This window comes from Scardinius erythrophthalmus (genome assembly GCF_964197995.2).
Source record: "Scardinius erythrophthalmus genome assembly, chromosome: 15".
Classification (NCBI taxonomy): Eukaryota; Metazoa; Chordata; class Actinopteri; order Cypriniformes; family Leuciscidae; genus Scardinius; species Scardinius erythrophthalmus.
In genome coordinates, this window is record NC_138235.1 from 35,938,507 (window position 1) to 35,956,461 (window position 17,955).

The 17,955-nt window shown below is 44.2% G+C and overlaps 1 protein-coding gene across 1 annotated transcript; it reads right to left on the bottom strand.

Moving 5' to 3' along the window:
* Positions 1-10,133: 10,133 nt before the first annotated feature.
* LOC308703587 (peptidase inhibitor 15-like) lies at positions 10,134-17,499 on the bottom strand. Its single transcript, XM_081387236.1, has 6 exons — positions 16,967-17,499; positions 13,142-13,290; positions 12,930-13,005; positions 12,733-12,842; positions 11,887-11,978; positions 10,134-11,766 (listed from the first exon to the last, which is right to left on the bottom strand). The coding sequence occupies exons 1-6, from the start codon at positions 17,120-17,122 to the stop codon at positions 11,423-11,425; spliced, it is 927 nt and encodes a 308-aa protein (XP_081243362.1). The 5' UTR covers positions 17,123-17,499; the 3' UTR covers positions 10,134-11,422.
* Between the last annotated feature and the right edge of the window lie 456 nt (positions 17,500-17,955).

The window sequence follows — 17,955 nt, forward strand, 5'->3', positions numbered from 1 at the left end:
CTCTCTCTCTCTCTCTCTCTCTCTCTCTCTCTCTCTCTCTCTCTCTCTCTCTCTCTCTCTCTCTCTCTCTCTCTCTCTCTCTCTCTCTCTCTCTCTCTCTCTCTCTCTCTCTCTCTCTCTCGTGTGTTAGGGATGGGGAAATGAAGCCTCATGAATCACTGAGGCTTTCCCCTGACTGTTCCGGGAAAAGATTTAAAGCTTCGAGAATGTCGAGAACAGCGCCATCTGGTGCTTATTTAAAATAAAGCAGCCAGAAGCCTGTGTTAGAAGCTCTGGCAGATGAAGCAACCACAACACACTCCATAGTTTCAATGTTATGTGTACAAATAAAAGCCTTACATGTTTGTGTTTTATTTGTTCATTAAATAAATTAATTTTGATTCCTCACAAACCCATCAACCAGACTGAGCCAACAATGACTCGATAAATAAGATCTGGGGTTCGAGCCTTCTTTATGGGACCAATTTCCTGCCTAAAGTATTGCAGCCATGGATCAAAAAATAATAAGCGTGAATCAAAAATTTTAAAACACATGTAAAAATATATTGCACAAACTGAAAAAAATAATGCAAAATGATCAGAATAGCAAACAACGTGGTCACGGATCAAAATATAATAAGCGTGAATCAAGAAATAACAAGCATGAATAAAAACTTTAAACGCATTAAAAGTTCGTAAGAGAACTTCATCTTTCACCGAGTCTGCACCCCTGCCTGCTGCGGTGCCGCGCCGTAAAAAGCAGCGTGCTCAGCGGGTCCCGGAACCTCCTCCAACCCACGGAAGCTCGCCGGTTCGCCCGCTAGCTTTGCCGCCTGCTTCACCCGTGTCCCTTACTGCCGGACAGCGGCCGCCATCTGCCGCCGTTTCCATCATGGATGACAACGAGGAAGCCGTGTGTGTGGAGGATGATACCTGCTCTCTCCTGGTGTCGGGCAGTGAGGATTGGCCGAGCTCTGTGGATCTCGCCCCCTCTGTTCCCCAGCCGCCTGGAAAAAGAGCGAGCATCGAAGCAGAGCTCATGCGTCTGCTTGAGCAAGCCGTTTCAAGCCTTGGCCTCGAGTGGTCTGTGTCCGAGGAGCCTACGCACTACCGGCTGGATGGTTGTTTTCTGCAATGAGACTGCGCTTCGCCGTCTTCAAGACCCGCGCCCTTTCTTCCTGAGCTTCATGAAGAAGTCGCGAAGTCTTGGAAAGCTCCCTTCTCAGCCAGAATGCGTTCCTCTGTCTCAACAGCATTCTTCGTGGTGGACGGTGCTAAAGACAAGGGGTACCATTCTCTTCCCACCGTGGAAGAAGCTGTAGCGGCCCATCTTTGCCCGCCCTGTGCTGGACGGCGTGCTAAGACGGCACTACCGTCTAAAGCCTGCCGCATGACTTCAGCTATGCACGGTCGCGCTTACACCGCCGCCGGGCAGGCGGTGTCAGTGCTGCATTCTATGGCCATCCTGCAAATCTTCCAGGCCAACCTTCTCCGTAAACTGGATGAGGAAGGACTGGAAGCTATCAGCGTGCCGGACCTGAGGAGCGCAACGGATCTCGCCCTTCGCGCCACTAAGTCTGCTGCACAGGCAATAGGGTGGAGCATGGCCTCTCTCACTGTAGCTGAGAGACATCTGTGGCTAACGCTATCCGAGATGTCAGACTCGGAGCGCACCGCGTTCCTCAACGCCCCCATCTCCTCTGCCGGCCTCTTTGGATCATCAGTCAAGGATTTCGCGGATAGATTCGCTGAGGTGCAGAAAACGTCACAGGCCATGAAGCATTTTCTGCCTAAACGCTCCAGCTCCGCAGCAGGTCACTCTAAACAGCCGTCTGCTCGAAGCTCCCAGCCGCAGCACCCGCCCACCACCGCCGCTTCGCAGCGCCGACAGGCCCGGGACCCGAGACCGCACTCTCGCTCTGCTGACCACCGCCCCCCCCCTCCGCGTGGGCCCCGGCCGAAGATTGAGGTAATAATTTAATTGTATAAAACCAACAAGATGTCCAGATTCTCATGCGCTTGCTAATTATTTTTAATTTGACCACGCCCACACGCGCAAAAGAGATTCACATGTAAATCTCCACATGGAACGCGAACGTGCTTCACAAAAAAACTTCACAAGTCTCTGCTTTTCGTCGAGTTTGAAAGACGTGCCGTGAGCTTACATTGGATTTACCTCAGAAGAAGAACGCAATTTGAAGACAAGAAAGATGTAAGGTAAGAAATTCTTAATTATTAGTTAATGTTATTGTTGCATAAACTTCACGTTGCAGTTGAACTGTTGCTAGATATATGATGAATATTATAATATTTAGACCCGTGTTTACTGTTACTGTGTTTGTGGATATCTGCTCAAACGTAGATATGTATAATATGGTAACCGTAATGTTTCATATTTTGGAGCGAGCTCTGGTTTTGAATGTATCGCGATCGTTTCAAACGCGATCGCGATACATTCAAAACCAGAGCTCGCTCCAAAATATGAAACATTATGGTTACCATATTATACATATCTACGTTTGAGCAGATATCCACAAACACAGTAACAGTAAACACGGGTCTAAATATTATAATATTCATCATATATCTTGTCATATAGTTTGAAAAGCAAAAAGCACCAAACAAAGGCTTCATGTTTTTACTATTATCTCATTTCATATCATCATAACGAATGGAAACATTTGAAGTAACATATGATAATCAATATATTTTTCTCTAGCGTAGTTGTTACTGAAATCTTTTGGAAGATTTATATGCTGCTATAGGTTATTGTTATTATTATTTTATGCAGCACTGTGCATAGCCTATGCTTACAAGGCACAACAAACCTGGTGTTCATTATATTATATATTGTTGGAAACATTTGTGTGTGTGTGTATTCTGTGAATTTTAAAAAGCAATTTTAACCAGAAAAATCTAAAATTTATTCCCAATAAATTTTAGAACTATATTCCCTATAGTTTCTCTTGATATCAGTATGTTCACTTTTTTTTTCTTTCAGGGAACAGATGCCACTGAGTCCTGCTGACTTCAACATTCACATGAGTCTCTGTATATGAACATGGTAAAGTGAAAATCAAACACCTTGGAAATGAAAGGTATGTACAATGTTTTTAGGAATGGCACAAAGGTCTCCGTCTTTGGATCATTGTTTTGAATAGTGTGCTTTTTTGTCATTTGTTGTGTATATTTGGATTATGTTGTGTTGTAAATAAATCCAAACAATCAAAAAGGCATACTTTTTTAAATCTCCTCATTCTTTGTGCAAGGTTGCTCAGAATGATTGGGCCTGATAGCTCCTAAAATAGGGCCATTAGGGGAGGGTCTTTGTCTTTCTCAGGTGTGAAAAGCTTATATATTATTGAGATGATTACGCCCCTTCGCATAAAGCTTTCTTACACAAAACACGTCTTAGAAATTTTAAATCAATATATTGTCTTCTTTGAATGAGCAGTCAGGATGATTTTCACATAGTTTTGGAGCAAATATTCTAGGCTACGTGATACAATTTTTTAAAAGTCTTGTGAAGAAATAATCAGTAGGGGTTTCATGACCTTATTTCAGTGACAATTTTTTTTTTGTATTTTCACAAACCATGCATAAATGTCTCAAAACTACAAACTTTTACATACATGCTGCTGATATATTATTGTAGCAGAGTTTGTGCTAAATATAGTGTAATCAGACTTTAGTCATGAAAATGTCACAAGTAACAGAAATAAGCACAAATGTCAGAGCATGTCAGAACACCTCCAGGACCCAGAAAACATCCCAGACCCCATAGGGTTAAACACGATCACGCAGGCTAGAGCCCCGTCTACTAGACAGCTCTATTCCTCGAAATGGTCTGTGTTCGCTATCTGGTGCACAGCTCGTGGCTTTTCACCCTCAGACTGTGGGGTGATGGAGGTTCTCTCCTTCCTGCAAGAGCTACTGGATAAGGGCAGAACCCCATCCACTCAAAGTCTATGTGGCGGCCATAGCAGCGTTTACTAAACCAACGCTTGGCCAGTCACTTGGAAGGAACAATCTGGTCATTTGCTTCCTTAGAGGAGCTAAGAGGCTGAATCCTCCCAGACCTCCCTCAGTTCCCATGTGGGATCTTTCTACGGTCTTGGAAGCCATGAAAGGTGCCCCATTTGAGCCAATCCAATCAATAGATATCAAACACTTGTCTTTCAAGACAGCGTTTCTTCTGGCTCTCGCTTCAGTGAAGCCTGTAGGGGACTTACACACGCTCTCAGTGAGCGCGATGTGTATGGAGTTTGGGCCAAATGACTTGAAAGTCATACTCAAACCAAAGCACGGGTATGTTCCAAAATCCCTCAACACACCGTTTAGGGCGCAGTTGATTTTCCCTGTCGGCCCTGCCGGTCTCCAACGAGGAGAAGGACGCAAGCTTCCTTTGCCCGGTCAGGGCATTAAGGGCTTATGTGTCTCGCTCGGCTGTCTTCAGACAGACGGAGCAGCTCTTTGTTTCATTCAACGGATGTCCTAAGGGACTTGCTGTGTCTAAACAGAGTCTATCCAGATGGATAGTGGATGCTATAGCGCTGACTTACACTTCTAAGGGCCTGCAGTTCCCGTTAGGTGTCAGAGCGCACTCCACAAGAGGCATGGCCTCGTCGTGGGCTTGGTCTAGTGGGATTGCTCTGCAAGATATCTGTATGGCGGCAGGCTGGGCCTCCCCGTCTAATTTATAAGGTTTTATAACCTAGAGGTTCCCGCCTTGCAGGCTAAGCTGCTTTTGGTTTAAATCAGTACTATCTGCCCGAGGCTATCGGCTTAGAATACTGAAAATTGCTCGAGCACAGCTCGTTGATCGATCAAATAACTCCATGGGCAGTGTGTAAGACCCGTAATATTCACCAGGCCAGGCCGAGTTTTCGCCCTGACTGTGTGGAACACTATTTATATAATTTGCTCCTTACAGGACGCTACTTATTACAGGAATGATGCTGTCCAGCCCCTCTTTCCTGGACTCTTTGCGAGTCCCTGATGATCATGCATTATATGAGCCCCGGGCACTTGCCCTTGGGACTTTGGTGGCAGATCTCAGCACGCATGCCGTTTTACACTGTCTTTGCCGTGCATGCATCACGCTCTGGTTCGCTTCGGCGATGAAAAAACAGATTTAACAGCCTGTCGAGCTATATTTATAGGCCCAAGCCACGCCCGTTTGGCGGGACGTGACGATCTGACGTCACGAGGGGCCTCTCTTGATAGGCTGCTGCAGTTGCCGCAGGGCAGCCAATGGGCGCGCAAGCTGCCTCGCCTATGTATGCATGCTGCCGCAATGCGTTTTACATTATTACAAAAATTAAGGATCATTTTTTGGCTTCAATATCTCGCGGATAAAGAGGTTTTCCCCTAGCGTAAGATATTACGCAGTACTCGTTCCCTCTTCTAGAGAGAACCGAGGTTACGTTAGTAACCGAGTACGTTATTTTCCACAAAACTTAAACCTTAAGCTGTTTCTCTCTTCGCTCTTCTTTCTATGTTCTGCGCTTGCTTTCCCAAATGTTGCAGTTCCAGTTTCATGTAAATTAGGGCAGGCTTAAGTGTCACCATTGGTCCACTAGTTCTAGACTGACAGCTCCTCTAGCCAATCAATCGAAGAGGGGAGTTGACGTCACACCAATGCGACTTGTGGTTACTGATGCTTAATTATACAAGGGAAGACGACAGTTTAATTTAACTTTACAAAGACTTTCAAGCAGTAAAGCTATAGTGTTTCATCAAAGAATTGCCGATTTGAACGAGAAGTTTGAACGAATAACTTGCTCGTAAAAACAGTAACTTGTTTCCTTGTGTTTCCTGTTCACGCCTGAGATCTCTCTTGTTTTCCCCAACGGGGTAGTTTTTGTTTGTAGTTTTGTTTTATTTCTTTTGTTAATAAATACCTATTTGTTTCTGCACTTGAGTCCTTGCTACTTTCACCAACCCAGTCCATGACAGAACGAACCAGCCAACATGAGGGTACAGCGGAGTGAGGTTTCTCTACCTGGAGGAGAGTCAGGGTCTCATATGACATTGTTTGAGTATTTTGCCATGTGTGCTCAAAGGACTGAGGAGACCATAGCAGCCAGGTGTCAAGTTGGAAGAGGAGGGTCCAATACTGCTACTAGCAGCTCCCCTGAACCCCCTTCCGTCAGCACCACGGATACCTGTTCAGCTAACACTCCTTTCTACAAACAATCCTTTGAGGGAACCTGCCTAGCCATATTCCCTGGGACCCATGGAGGCCGCAGGAGAGGACGTGGATATATGGACCCCGACACCATTCCCCACTTCAACCTCTCTTCAGCCCTGAACCCGTGATGTCCAGCGGCCACGAGTCGGGGGTCTCAAGTCCGGTGGTCCGGGAGTACCCGACTTCGGGGGTCCGGGAGGACCTGACTTTGGGGGTCTCAAGTCCGGTGGTCCGGTAGGACCTGACTTCGGGGGTCTCAAGTTCGGTGGTCAGGGAGGACCTTACTTCGGAGGTCTCAAGTCTGGTTGTCCGGGAGGATACGACTCGCTCATGGAGACGAAGGAGAAGGAAGGCTTCCGGTTTCCCACTAGGCCCGGAGGTTGTTCCTAAGCCTGCTGTGGGCCAAGAGGCTGTCCCCTGGCTCATTGCCCTGATGGCGCCGCCCAAGCTCCTAAGCCTGCCAGTGCCGCACAAGCTCTTTGCCCTGCCGGCACCACTCAAGCTCATTGCCCAGGCAGCCTCAACCATGCTGCCTGACAAGCCTGAATCTCTTCACGTCAGACCTGCCAAACCTGAGCTCCTTCGTGTCAGGGCTGCCGATCCAGAGACTGTTTATGTCACGTCTGCTTATCCAGAGACTGTTCACGTCACGTCTGCCGAGCCAGTGTCTCCAGACAAGATGGCCGCCACCAAGCCAGTGTCTACGGACAAGATGGCCGCTGCCGAGCCTGTGTCTCCGGACAATATGGCTGCCGCCGAGCCTGTGTCTCCGGACAAGATGGCCGTTACTGTGTAATGCCGCCCAAAGGGTCGTCTCCACCGTGGCCGCCTGAAGGGTGGTTCCCACCGTGGCCGCCCGAGGGGTCGTCTCCACCGTGGCCGCCCAATGGACTGTCTGCTCCGCCCTGGCCGCCCGATGGACTGTCTGCTCCTCCCTGGCCCCCCAATGGACTGTCTGATCTGCCCTGGCCACCAAATGGACTGTTTGATCCACCCTGGCCACCTGATAATTGGCCTGCTGCGCCCTGGACGCCTGCTTGGTCTGCACCAACCTGGCTCACAGCCAGGAATCTTGACCTGCTTGAGTCTCCCTGGCTCAACCCTACCGTCCCTCCCTGATCACTAAGGTCTTTCTGGCCCGCTAGGCGGGTATTGACTGGACTGGCTTCCCTCCCTATTTTGTCTCATCATAACAGCGGAAACAACTTAAAATACTCAAAAAACAGTAGACGGCACCAAGGTATAGGAGTGTGTTTATGGCGATTTTTGCACATTTGTGAGGTTCAGGCACTGATGTTGGATGAGAAAGCCTGGCTCGCAGTCTCTGCTCTAATGCATCCCAAAGGTGTTCTATTGGGACCTTGCTTTGTGCACTGGTGCGCAGTCATGTTGGAACAGGAAGGGGCCATCCCGAAACTGCTCCCACAAAGTTGAAAGCATGAAATTGTCCAAAATGTCTTGGCATGCTGAAGCATTAAGAGTTCCTTTCACTGGAACTAAGGGGCCCAACCCCTGAAAAACAACCCCACACCATAAACCCCCCTCCACCAAACTTTACACTTGGCACAATGCTGTTCTCCTGGCAACCGGCAAACCCAGACTCGGCCGTCAGATTGCCAGACAGAAAAGCGTGATTCGTCACTCCAGGGACACATCTCTCACACTCCACTGCTCTAGACTCCAGTGGCGGCTTGCTTTACACCCCTTCATCCAACGCTTTGCATTGCACTTGATTATGTTGGGCTTGGATGCATCTGCTCGAGCGTGGAAACTCATTCCATTAAGCTCTCTACGCACTGTTCTTGAGCTAATCTGAAGGCCACACTAGGTTTGGAGATCTGTAGCTATTGACTCTGCAGAAAGTTGGCAACTTCTGCGCACTGTGCGCCTCAGCATGCGCTGACCCTGCTCTGTGATTTTACGTGGCCTTCCACTTCGTGGCTGAGTTGCTGTTGTTCCTAATTGCTTCCACTTTGTTATAATACCACTAACAGTTGACCGTGGAATATAAAGTAGTGAGGAAATTTCACGAATGGACTTATTGCACAGGTGACAACCTGAGCAACCCACTCTTTCACAAATGTTTGTAGAAGCAGTCTGCATGCCTTGGTGCTTGATTTTATACAACTGTGGCCATGAAAGTGATTGGAACACTTTAATTCAATGATTTGGAGGGGTGTCCCAATACTTTTGGTAATATAGTGTATCTTCTTTTGTGTTCAACAGAAGAAAGATACTCATACAGGTTTTGAACAACATGAGGGTGAGTAATTGATGACAGAATTTAAATTATTGTGTGAGCTATCCCTTTAAGGGTATAGGGTGCGATTTCTTTGCTGGTGATGTGCTTATTTGAGTGATTGGCATCCGCATGTTAGGGAACTCATTTTCACACACTTGTTGAACTCTGCTGCGCTGCTCATGATGTGTTGCGTGATAATGACCTGATGGATTGTGTCTAAACAACAGATGCCTTTGTTTATCAGTTATTACATTAGATCGTAATTCACTTGCATGTAGCTCTCCAGGGAAGAGTTTTACTATAATGTTTTTACTACTGGTTTTGAAAGGCAAGGGTTGATCTTTCTTGTGCTAAACTGCCTTATTTATTTTCTTTCTTCTGTAGGGCGTTGTTCTAGACTTGGACCATTTTGCTGTTCAGATAATCATTTCCATTTCCAGATGTACAAGCAAAGCACCACAGTCACTTGTCATATATACATCATATATGCAATACAGCAAACATTTTACGTCTGTGTATGTGTTGATAGTACCTGTCCTGTTTATGCAACACTTTAAAATCAGCAAAAGGGTTATATAAATCAAATGTATTATGAAACAAAAGGCAAAATAAATATTTGCTTAAAATCCTTTAAAATAGAAAATGTCAACACCTTTGAATTATACTGCCATCTAGTGATGTCTGTTGAGTTCAACATGGAACATCATCATCATCATCATCATCATCATCATCTGTGAATTATGACTGATGGAGATGATCAGTAACTGTTATTAGTGGTCAGTGATCCATCATGTGACTGCATAGAAGTTGTCACATCCAAAATAAGAACAACAGTGGATATTTGACCATATATTAAAGAAAACCACCATAGGTCATTTTAAATAGGATAAATAATTAAAAAAAATAGAGTGAACAAAATTCAAAATTTATTCAAGTTAATTTACAGTAGGTTTTTCCATTCCAGGTTTTACCAGCTTTTGAATTTTAACACTATATATGACGTTGAGCCTACATATAAAAATATATATACTCTACATACAATACATGCATGTACTTGTGCATTGTAATAATTCTCATATACTGTCAATAAAAAGGCTGCACAAATTCAAACCATGAAAATATTTTCCAGCTAAAGTGACACATCTTGCAGTAAACTTGAGAAGACATTGAGATGAACAGATTATGTAAATCTTATAGACACTTGTTTCTGCCATGGAATAAAAAATATTCTGACCTTTCACAATTCTGAGATATATATATATATATATATATATATATATATATATATATATATATATATATATATATATATATATATATAAGTTTTCATTTCACTATATAAAAAGCTGCAATAAAACAAGAGGTTAAATTCGAAGAGGTGTTTCTCAAACACCTCCAGTTACTCTTTATGTCTTAAGCCCTAATCGCATGGGACAAGTATTACCTGGTGACCTCTGTAATAATTGGAGGAGGTTGTCTGTGATCCTAATCCTGTGAGAATCGGCCATGTCTGTAATTTGTAAAGTAAAAATTCCCCCGCAAATAACCTACCATATTTCACAGAACACCGAGGTCCTATGATAATATTAGTCCCGTGCGAATCAGCCTCTCTGATTTGGCGGGGTCGTTTATAAATTTTTCAAGGTTTTTGTTTCCTGTGCGCTTTTTTATCCATCTTTCGCGAAGAATGGAGGCTGCGTTGGATTTTTTTTTTTATTTATAGTATTTTGGGTGCTGGGTCATATACTATGACTATACGCTATACACCATACAACTATACAATTTGCAGAAAGAGAAAGCTGAAAACCATTAGAAGAGCATAAACAAAAAGAATGATTAGATGGAGATGGATGACATGTATAGAAGCATGCAGTAAGGAACATTCTTCTGCATTCTCCTGTTTATGATATAGCATACAGCTAGACCTATAATAATAAGACATTTCCAAGCAATAGCCTATTGACATCATATTCGGGAGATAAGTCAGTAAATTCGAGTAAAATCATAGGCTTCGCTTATCTTGTGCGAATGCGCCATACGAAATTCAGATGTGGGGGGCAATTTCTAAATCACATGAGGTCCCCAGATAATACTAATCCAGTGCGAATAGGGCTTTAGTTTTCTGTTTTCTACCATGTTTTGGATAATAATTAGTCTGGCTATCACCAGACCAAGCTCAATCTTTTAAGATTGAACATTAGTCTGGGGAGTCTGCTCTGTATTTTCTACTGCACAAGAGGCGTGATCAACGGGCATAGTTCAAATGACTCTGTACGCAATTGGATAGTCCTTCAACCAATCAGACCAACGATCCGGGTGACATACTTTGCAGAGCGACGCGAAATCTCCAGGCAGGAAATGTGTAACCAAACGTGTTGATCAGCGGTTTGCAGAAGCAGCAATGGAATCAAGCGATTTTTGCAGGTTATGCAAAAAAAAACATGAAAGTTAGTGGTATTTACACCAACTCGAGCGATTTGTTTGCTAAAAAGAAGACATTGAGCATCGTCAAGAGGTTAAAAGGAATTGGACAGAGCCGTAACAGCTCTGGAATTGGATTGGATTAAACACGCCAAAAGCGGGCCAGGTGGATAAGCCAGTTTGTGATTGGTTCCCGCAAATTTGTAAAGGAAGCAGCAGAGATAAATGTACAGGTTTCCAGCTTGAGCTGCAGGGCGAAATCAAATCGCCGGCAGATCAGGCTGGGTTTACCCAGTCTAGATAATAATGCTACTGCCGTCCTAATCGAAGCTTTTGGTGATTATGAGTCAGGAGTTTCATTGGGAGATATGTTTTCTTTTTTAAGCAAAAAAAAAAAATGCATTTTTCATAAAGCGAGACTCAATATCTTAAGTCATTTTGGTTCTTAAGTAACTGTATCTTAATTTAAGAACGTTTAGATATTTGTACTGGAAAACAAGACAAAAAAAACTGAGGAAGACAATCATTTTTTTCATCTTGTGTGTGTGTCTCGTCAGGTTATGAAGGGTCTCATCCACTCCAGACCCTCACAAAACAAGCACTATCCCGATGAGCATCAGTAGATGAGATGAGACGCTTTCCATCTTGGATCCATGACTCATGTTTTTTTTTTCCATGCCGGTCTTATCTACTTTAACAGGCACGCGTGTGGGCTCTCGGGGAACATCGACGGGCTCCGTGGTCCAGTAGGAACGCTCAGGTAAGACAGTCGGATCTTCAGTTAAGTACGGCTCCTCACTGACTTCCGGCTCCTCAGTGACGTCTGGCTCCTCACTGACTTCCGGCTCCTCAGTGACGTCTGGCTCCTCACTGACTTCCGGCTCCTCAGTGACGTCCGGCTCCTCAGATGGATGAAAGAGATTCTCATTTACTGTGAGGAAAAGAGAGATTGAGAGGAGGGTGTAAAACAAAAATAAGCATTTAGTTATTCATGGTGATTTAGTTCATGTTGGCTTTAAGTTGATTTGCACTGATAAAGTTGTCACATTACCGCAGATGTTCTCCTCACACACTGGCAGATTATCTGGACACTCTGAGCACGGCTCTCCAGACACGTATGGATTTTCTCCATCAAAATTTCCTCTGAAATGAAGGATGGAATTAACTGATATTTCAATTAATTATGTAAAAGGTATGGTTTAAATATCTTTATATGAGCTTAAACAGTATTTGCACTGTTCACTATTGCACTATTCTCTCTCTCTCTCTCTCTCTCTCTATATATATATATATATATATATACAGTATGTGCGTGTGTGTGTGTGTGTGTGTGTGTGTGTGTGTGTATGTATGTATGAGCTAAATATAAGTAAGATTTCTAGACCTGGAAAAGTCATAAAAATTTATAAAATCTTAAAAATGTAAACTTCTATACAACTTCTAGTTGTGTCAAGCTTTAAAATATTTTATTGAGAAGAAGTTGCTGAGAAATTGCCATTTGTGAGTTAAAAATATTTATACATAACTGAAGATTTTTTAAATATGCAGTATTTTTATATATAAAGACATATAAGGTATATATAAATGAGTTTTATTTATACATTTATATACATTTACATTTAATCATTTAGCAAATGCTTTTATCCAAAGCGACTCACAAATGGTCCTTGAGTCGTTCGAAAAGGTTTAGAACCATTACTTAATATAGTTTTAAAGCTGTTTCAGTATTAGCTGGTGGTATAGACTTCTAGATTAAAATGTTTGTATATGAACTCATATGATATTAAGTTGCAACTTATACCACAATAAATATTGTAAAACTGTCCACGTTCTAGAATGAACACACTTTCTAGAACACTGAGCTCATGTTCAGTTTGGATTATTGAAACACACTTACTGAGGATAGTAATCACAGACGAGAAGAGTGGCCTTCTCGAAACCTAGACCCTCAAGAGTGTCACAGAAGTGAGTAGCACAGCCGATTCTATTGCTGTTCGCCCACACCATCTGTAAAAACAACAGAAACGCATCGTCACATCTGCATATTCATACTGTGAAAACCAATCAAACGCACAGAATGGAAACAGTGCTTACCTGAGTGTAATGGCCACACATTTTGTCTTCAGGACAGAACTTGGTTTCATAGTCATAATCCACATTTTCCTCAAACCTGTGGTGCAAAGAAATGAGTTGCATTACTGCTTATAGATAATATTTTTGCATATCACAGATCATTGGTATTTATCTTTTAGTCATCAGCCAATCATTCATTCTCACTTAGGTTTTAGTTAAGATAGTTTTCATACCAGCTAACCATTGCTTTAGTTGCATTGAAAGGTCCAGTGCTGACAAAGAGATTTTCCCCCAAAGTGAGATTCTCAAGGTCAGGGTTGTGTTCCCAGATGCATTTTGTTGCGTAAGCTTCCGCCACCACACGCAGTGTCTCGGCCCACACCTTAAACGACAGAAACAAGTTTGATGATGTTATTTGACTTTGACGTTTGTTAGTTTTGTGCCAACAGATCTGTGTTGATCGGTGTCGATGTCTCTGAAGATTGTTGTTGTGTTACAACGAGCGAGTGTGTCGGTGTTCTTCTGGAAGACACTCCCAGTGCTGGAAGACACTCCCAGTTTCTACAGCAAAGTTGCAGCGTTGATCGCAAGCTTCTGAAGCTCTCAACTGCTGTTCTAACAGCATTTAATTTCTACAAGTGTTTGTTGATGGCCGGTTGAGGGCGGAAGTAGTGAGTGCTTCACTGTTTCTGTACAGTGTTGCCGCGGTCATTCCCCTGTGTGCTCCGGCACTGGTGACGGGTCCCATTTCCTGAAAGAGCAACACGGGTGTGTTTGCGTCTTTTTCAAGATGCCATTCCATCCATGCGTTTGTGGGTGCGGTAGGGCTCTGTCCCCCTCTGACGGTCACAATAGCTGTATCACGTGTTTGGGCTTAAAGCACGCTGAGGCAGCTTTTGTGGATGACTCATGTTCTCACTGCGGGAACATGACCATCGCGGTGCTGAGATCGAGACTTGCCTTCATCCGCGAAGCTGGAGTCCCCATTCCCATGCCCCGCTCTAGTGTTTCTTTTGGGCCAACTTCCCAGAAGAAGGCTGGAGTACCGCGTGAGTTGGGTGATCTGTGGATCACAGTGAGGTGTTCCCCACCCGGCAAAGCCCCGTGGGTCCCTCACTCCTCATTTGCACTGCAGTTGGTGGAGCTCCCCGATGAGCGAGCTGGTCCCTCTGTAGTGGAACAACCAGCCGTTTCTTTCGGGGCCCCTCCAGAGGACAGGATGTCCATCGCAGCATCGGATGGAGAGCTGGGCTCTGGAGATGACGACTCGGCTCTGCTGCCTCCCTCTGGGCGACCAACGCTGCCCAAGCCAGATCCAGACATGGCAGCTATGCAGAAAAAAGCCGCCGAGGCGGTAGGGTTCGTCTGGAATCCTCCACCGTGTCCCGAACCGTCTCGGTTGGATGTTTGGTTGCCCCAGTACCTTTCTTCCCTGAAGTGCATGAGGAGCTTACTAGGTCGTGGATGGCACCTTTCTCTGCCAGAAACCGCCTAAGTAGTTCCTCCCCCCTCACTACCCTTGACGGAGGAGCGGTGAAGGGTAACGAGGCTATCCCTCCAGTGGAGCGGTCTGTCGCTCTGCAACTGTGTCCGGCGACTGCTATCTCATGGAGGGGGGATCCTCGTCTCCCCTCTAAGGCCTGTAAGTTCTCATCCGTCCTTACCATCAGGCTTACAAAGCCTGTGGGCAAGCCGCTTCCTCTGCATGCCATGGCGCTGCTTCAGGTCCACCAGGCCCAGGCACTCATGAACATGCACGAGGGTAGTCCAGACCGTGAGCTCATGGGTGAGCTCCGCACTGCAACTGACCTCGCCCTCCATGGCACGAAGGTTGCAGCTCGCAAGATCGGTCTGGCGATGTCCACCTTAATGGTCCAGGAGCGCCATCTCTGGCTTAACCTGGCAGACACGAGAGATGCGGACAAGGTTCGGTTCCTGGACTCCCCCATTTCACAGGTTGGGCTATTCGGCGACGCTGTGGAGAACTTCGCCCAACAGTTCTCTGCCGTCCAGAAGCAGACGGAGGCCATCCGACACATCCTGCCCCGGCGGCCCACTGCTGCCTCCACCCGTCCGCCTGGGGCAGATCCTCCGCCTGCTCATCGCCGCTTGGCCACCGCAGCAGCCTCCACCCAGGCCTCAGCGTGGACCCGGCCGCAGACGCTCCAGCGTAAGCATTCCTGAGTGGGCCACTCAATATTTATACCCGCTCTGCGGAGCGTGTGATGCAATTCACGCACGTCAATGTGCATTGGCTCATTTTAACAATACTCGAAGGTGACAGGCACCCTAAGCGTGATCCCAATCAGTCGACTACGTCTCCGTTCCCTCCTTCAGGGAACGAGGGTTACATACGTAACCGAGACGTTCTCTATTCCAATTTTGGTACCACAGCTAAAACTACTCGCCTAACTAATATAAATTTAAAACATTATTAAAGACAAGTAAGCAGTCAGTAATAAAATAAGAACAAATAATCAAATTACAAGCAATAGCACAAATAAATGCAATAGAACTAAGATACCAATGAAATAAACAGTGCTTTTCAGGTTGGTCTATAATATTAGTATACTGTCACTTTAAGACTTAATGCACGGATCCAATATACTGATATACTGTACACATGCATTTTCTTTCTCTACTGTTTACGTTCACTTAAGACATAACCGACCACATTTTTCGACCTAATTTTGTGTGAATTTATCCTTTCAAATGCAAGAAGACATGAAAGAGAGCTCAATTTATTATTTGCACGCTGTCTGAGACACGGCTTTCTGGGCGTGTGCTTCGGATGCTTAAACTTCCCACACAGCGTGCGAGTAATGAATATAAGTTCCCTTTCGTATCTTTTTGTGCTTGAATATTTAAATAGGCAATGCTTAAGCTTTCATGATGATGTTGTATTACGAATTGCCTATTTAAATATTCAAGCACAAGAAGAGGTGAAAGGGAACTCAATTCATTCCATTTATTTTTAATTAATTTGTGTCATTGATTTACATGAGAATTGAGCACCTCCCAATTCTCATGACTGTAATGCAAATTAAGCTTTGCTTTCTTTCCTAATTTTTTCTTTTCATTTTGCAGTGAAATATGACCCAGAATGATGTTGTTGGTACAATCCACTCTTGTGTAAATGTAAGTGAACAAAACATGTTTCACACGGCGCCCATAGTCTTTTCTACTAAATCTCCCCATATTCCTGCTCTGAATTTCACCCATAATACAAACACAAGAGAGTATGACAGGATGACCACATGGGGCTTAATTAAAACACTCACACTCAGCAGAGTGTTCCTGCGGTCTCATATAACATTCACATTCCTCAGCATGTCACACACACACACGTTGTGCAATGGTATTTCATGCATCCACACACCCACACACACTCCATTCAGTCTAAATCAACCGGACTCATGGTTTCAATGCGAAAAGTCCCTTTTTTGTAAGAAAGGATGGTTTCATGCATTCACATTACACACAGATGAGGTGTGTTTCACACAGCAACAATGCTGCTTCTTAAAGGGACATTTTAAATACTAACATTGATAATAAATTACTTTATGCTGAGTGATTTATATAATACTTATTTAATACTACATTTAGGAAAAGTTTTCATTTGGTAAACCACAATCATGATTACTGCATTACTTAGTCTCCCTAGTGTTTTGAAGTTAATCGTGCTAATGAATAAGCATCATGACACAATTACCGTTGATTTTTTTATCGTGATAATTGTTGTTTACAGCAGTAATGAGACCATTAAAGATATGAATCCAGTGATTGATGGCAGATGATTAGATGCTCTGACCTCATAAGAGCATCCAGAGACCAAAACATCAACAGTCAGAGATCAAACTCAGACTTCACACACATGTGGTTGGGAAAGTTATTTTCTATGTATCATGTAAACTAAAACATATATTTTTTTTAAGTAAAGATTGGACTGAACAAAAATACTTTTTGTTCAGTAACTCTTGGAACAATCAAGTTTTCACCACTAGAGCCAAAGCGAAATATGTTGTACATGTGTTTCTCCAGTCAGGTGCATCTCTTACCACTTTCTGCATGAAGGCGGCGCTGGGCTGAACCTGAGAGCGAAGCTTGTTGTGCATGTCCACGATGGTTGATTTCTCCTGCTCAGTCAGTTGTCCAGCAGCTAAACTCAGAATCGCCCAGATCCCGGCGCTCCAGAGGGCCACGTCCCAGTACATGCTGCCTGTCCGACTGTGAGGATAGATCAGCTGGACAAAAACCTCTTCTCTTGTTCTGAGTTGTTCTCCGCTGTCTTTCCCCGTCACTTGCTGTCCTTAATGCCTTCAGAACATGTAAAAGTATCTCTCTCAGAGCTGTTAGTGTGTGTAAGTGAGAGAGAAAGTTAGGACAAGACCCCAGAATGAAACTCCCACCCTTTTTATCCTGTACTCAAGCCACCCCTTAGTCATATTACACATCTCACATGCACATAAACACACTCCACCGGTTTACTCATAATACTGGGAATACATGATTCTGTCCGGATGTCCAACAAAAGGCACTAGGTCTCCAAGGCGTTGAGATATAACTGGGTTTTAGTCACAGGTCATGTTATAGCAGCTCTGCTTGAGGAATGCCTGAGATAACAGGGAGATGATTTGGTTTGTCCTGCCCGTGTTTTCCATGAAAATCTTCTGTACTCATATTACTGAAGTAATTTCCTTTGTACCAGGTTCTGTTCTCTCCAGTGAGGATTCACCCTTATATTAGTGGGTACCTCCCCGCGGAGGGTTACACAAACCCAGATCTCCTTTACTGTAAGTGACGCCAGTGAAATTCTTTCCCTCTTTATAGCTGAGCTGTTAGCTGAGAGGATTATTTGATTTCAAGGATAAGGTCTGAGTTGTTAAAATTGACAGAACAGTTGAGCTGTTCCTTTTGCCCTACAACTTGAGTAACAACAGTTCAAGAACCAGATTTTTACCTATTCTAGTTTTTTTTAAATATATATACATTTTTTTTATTGCATTATCTTGAACACTTACACAGCAATGTACATCACATGTCTGTA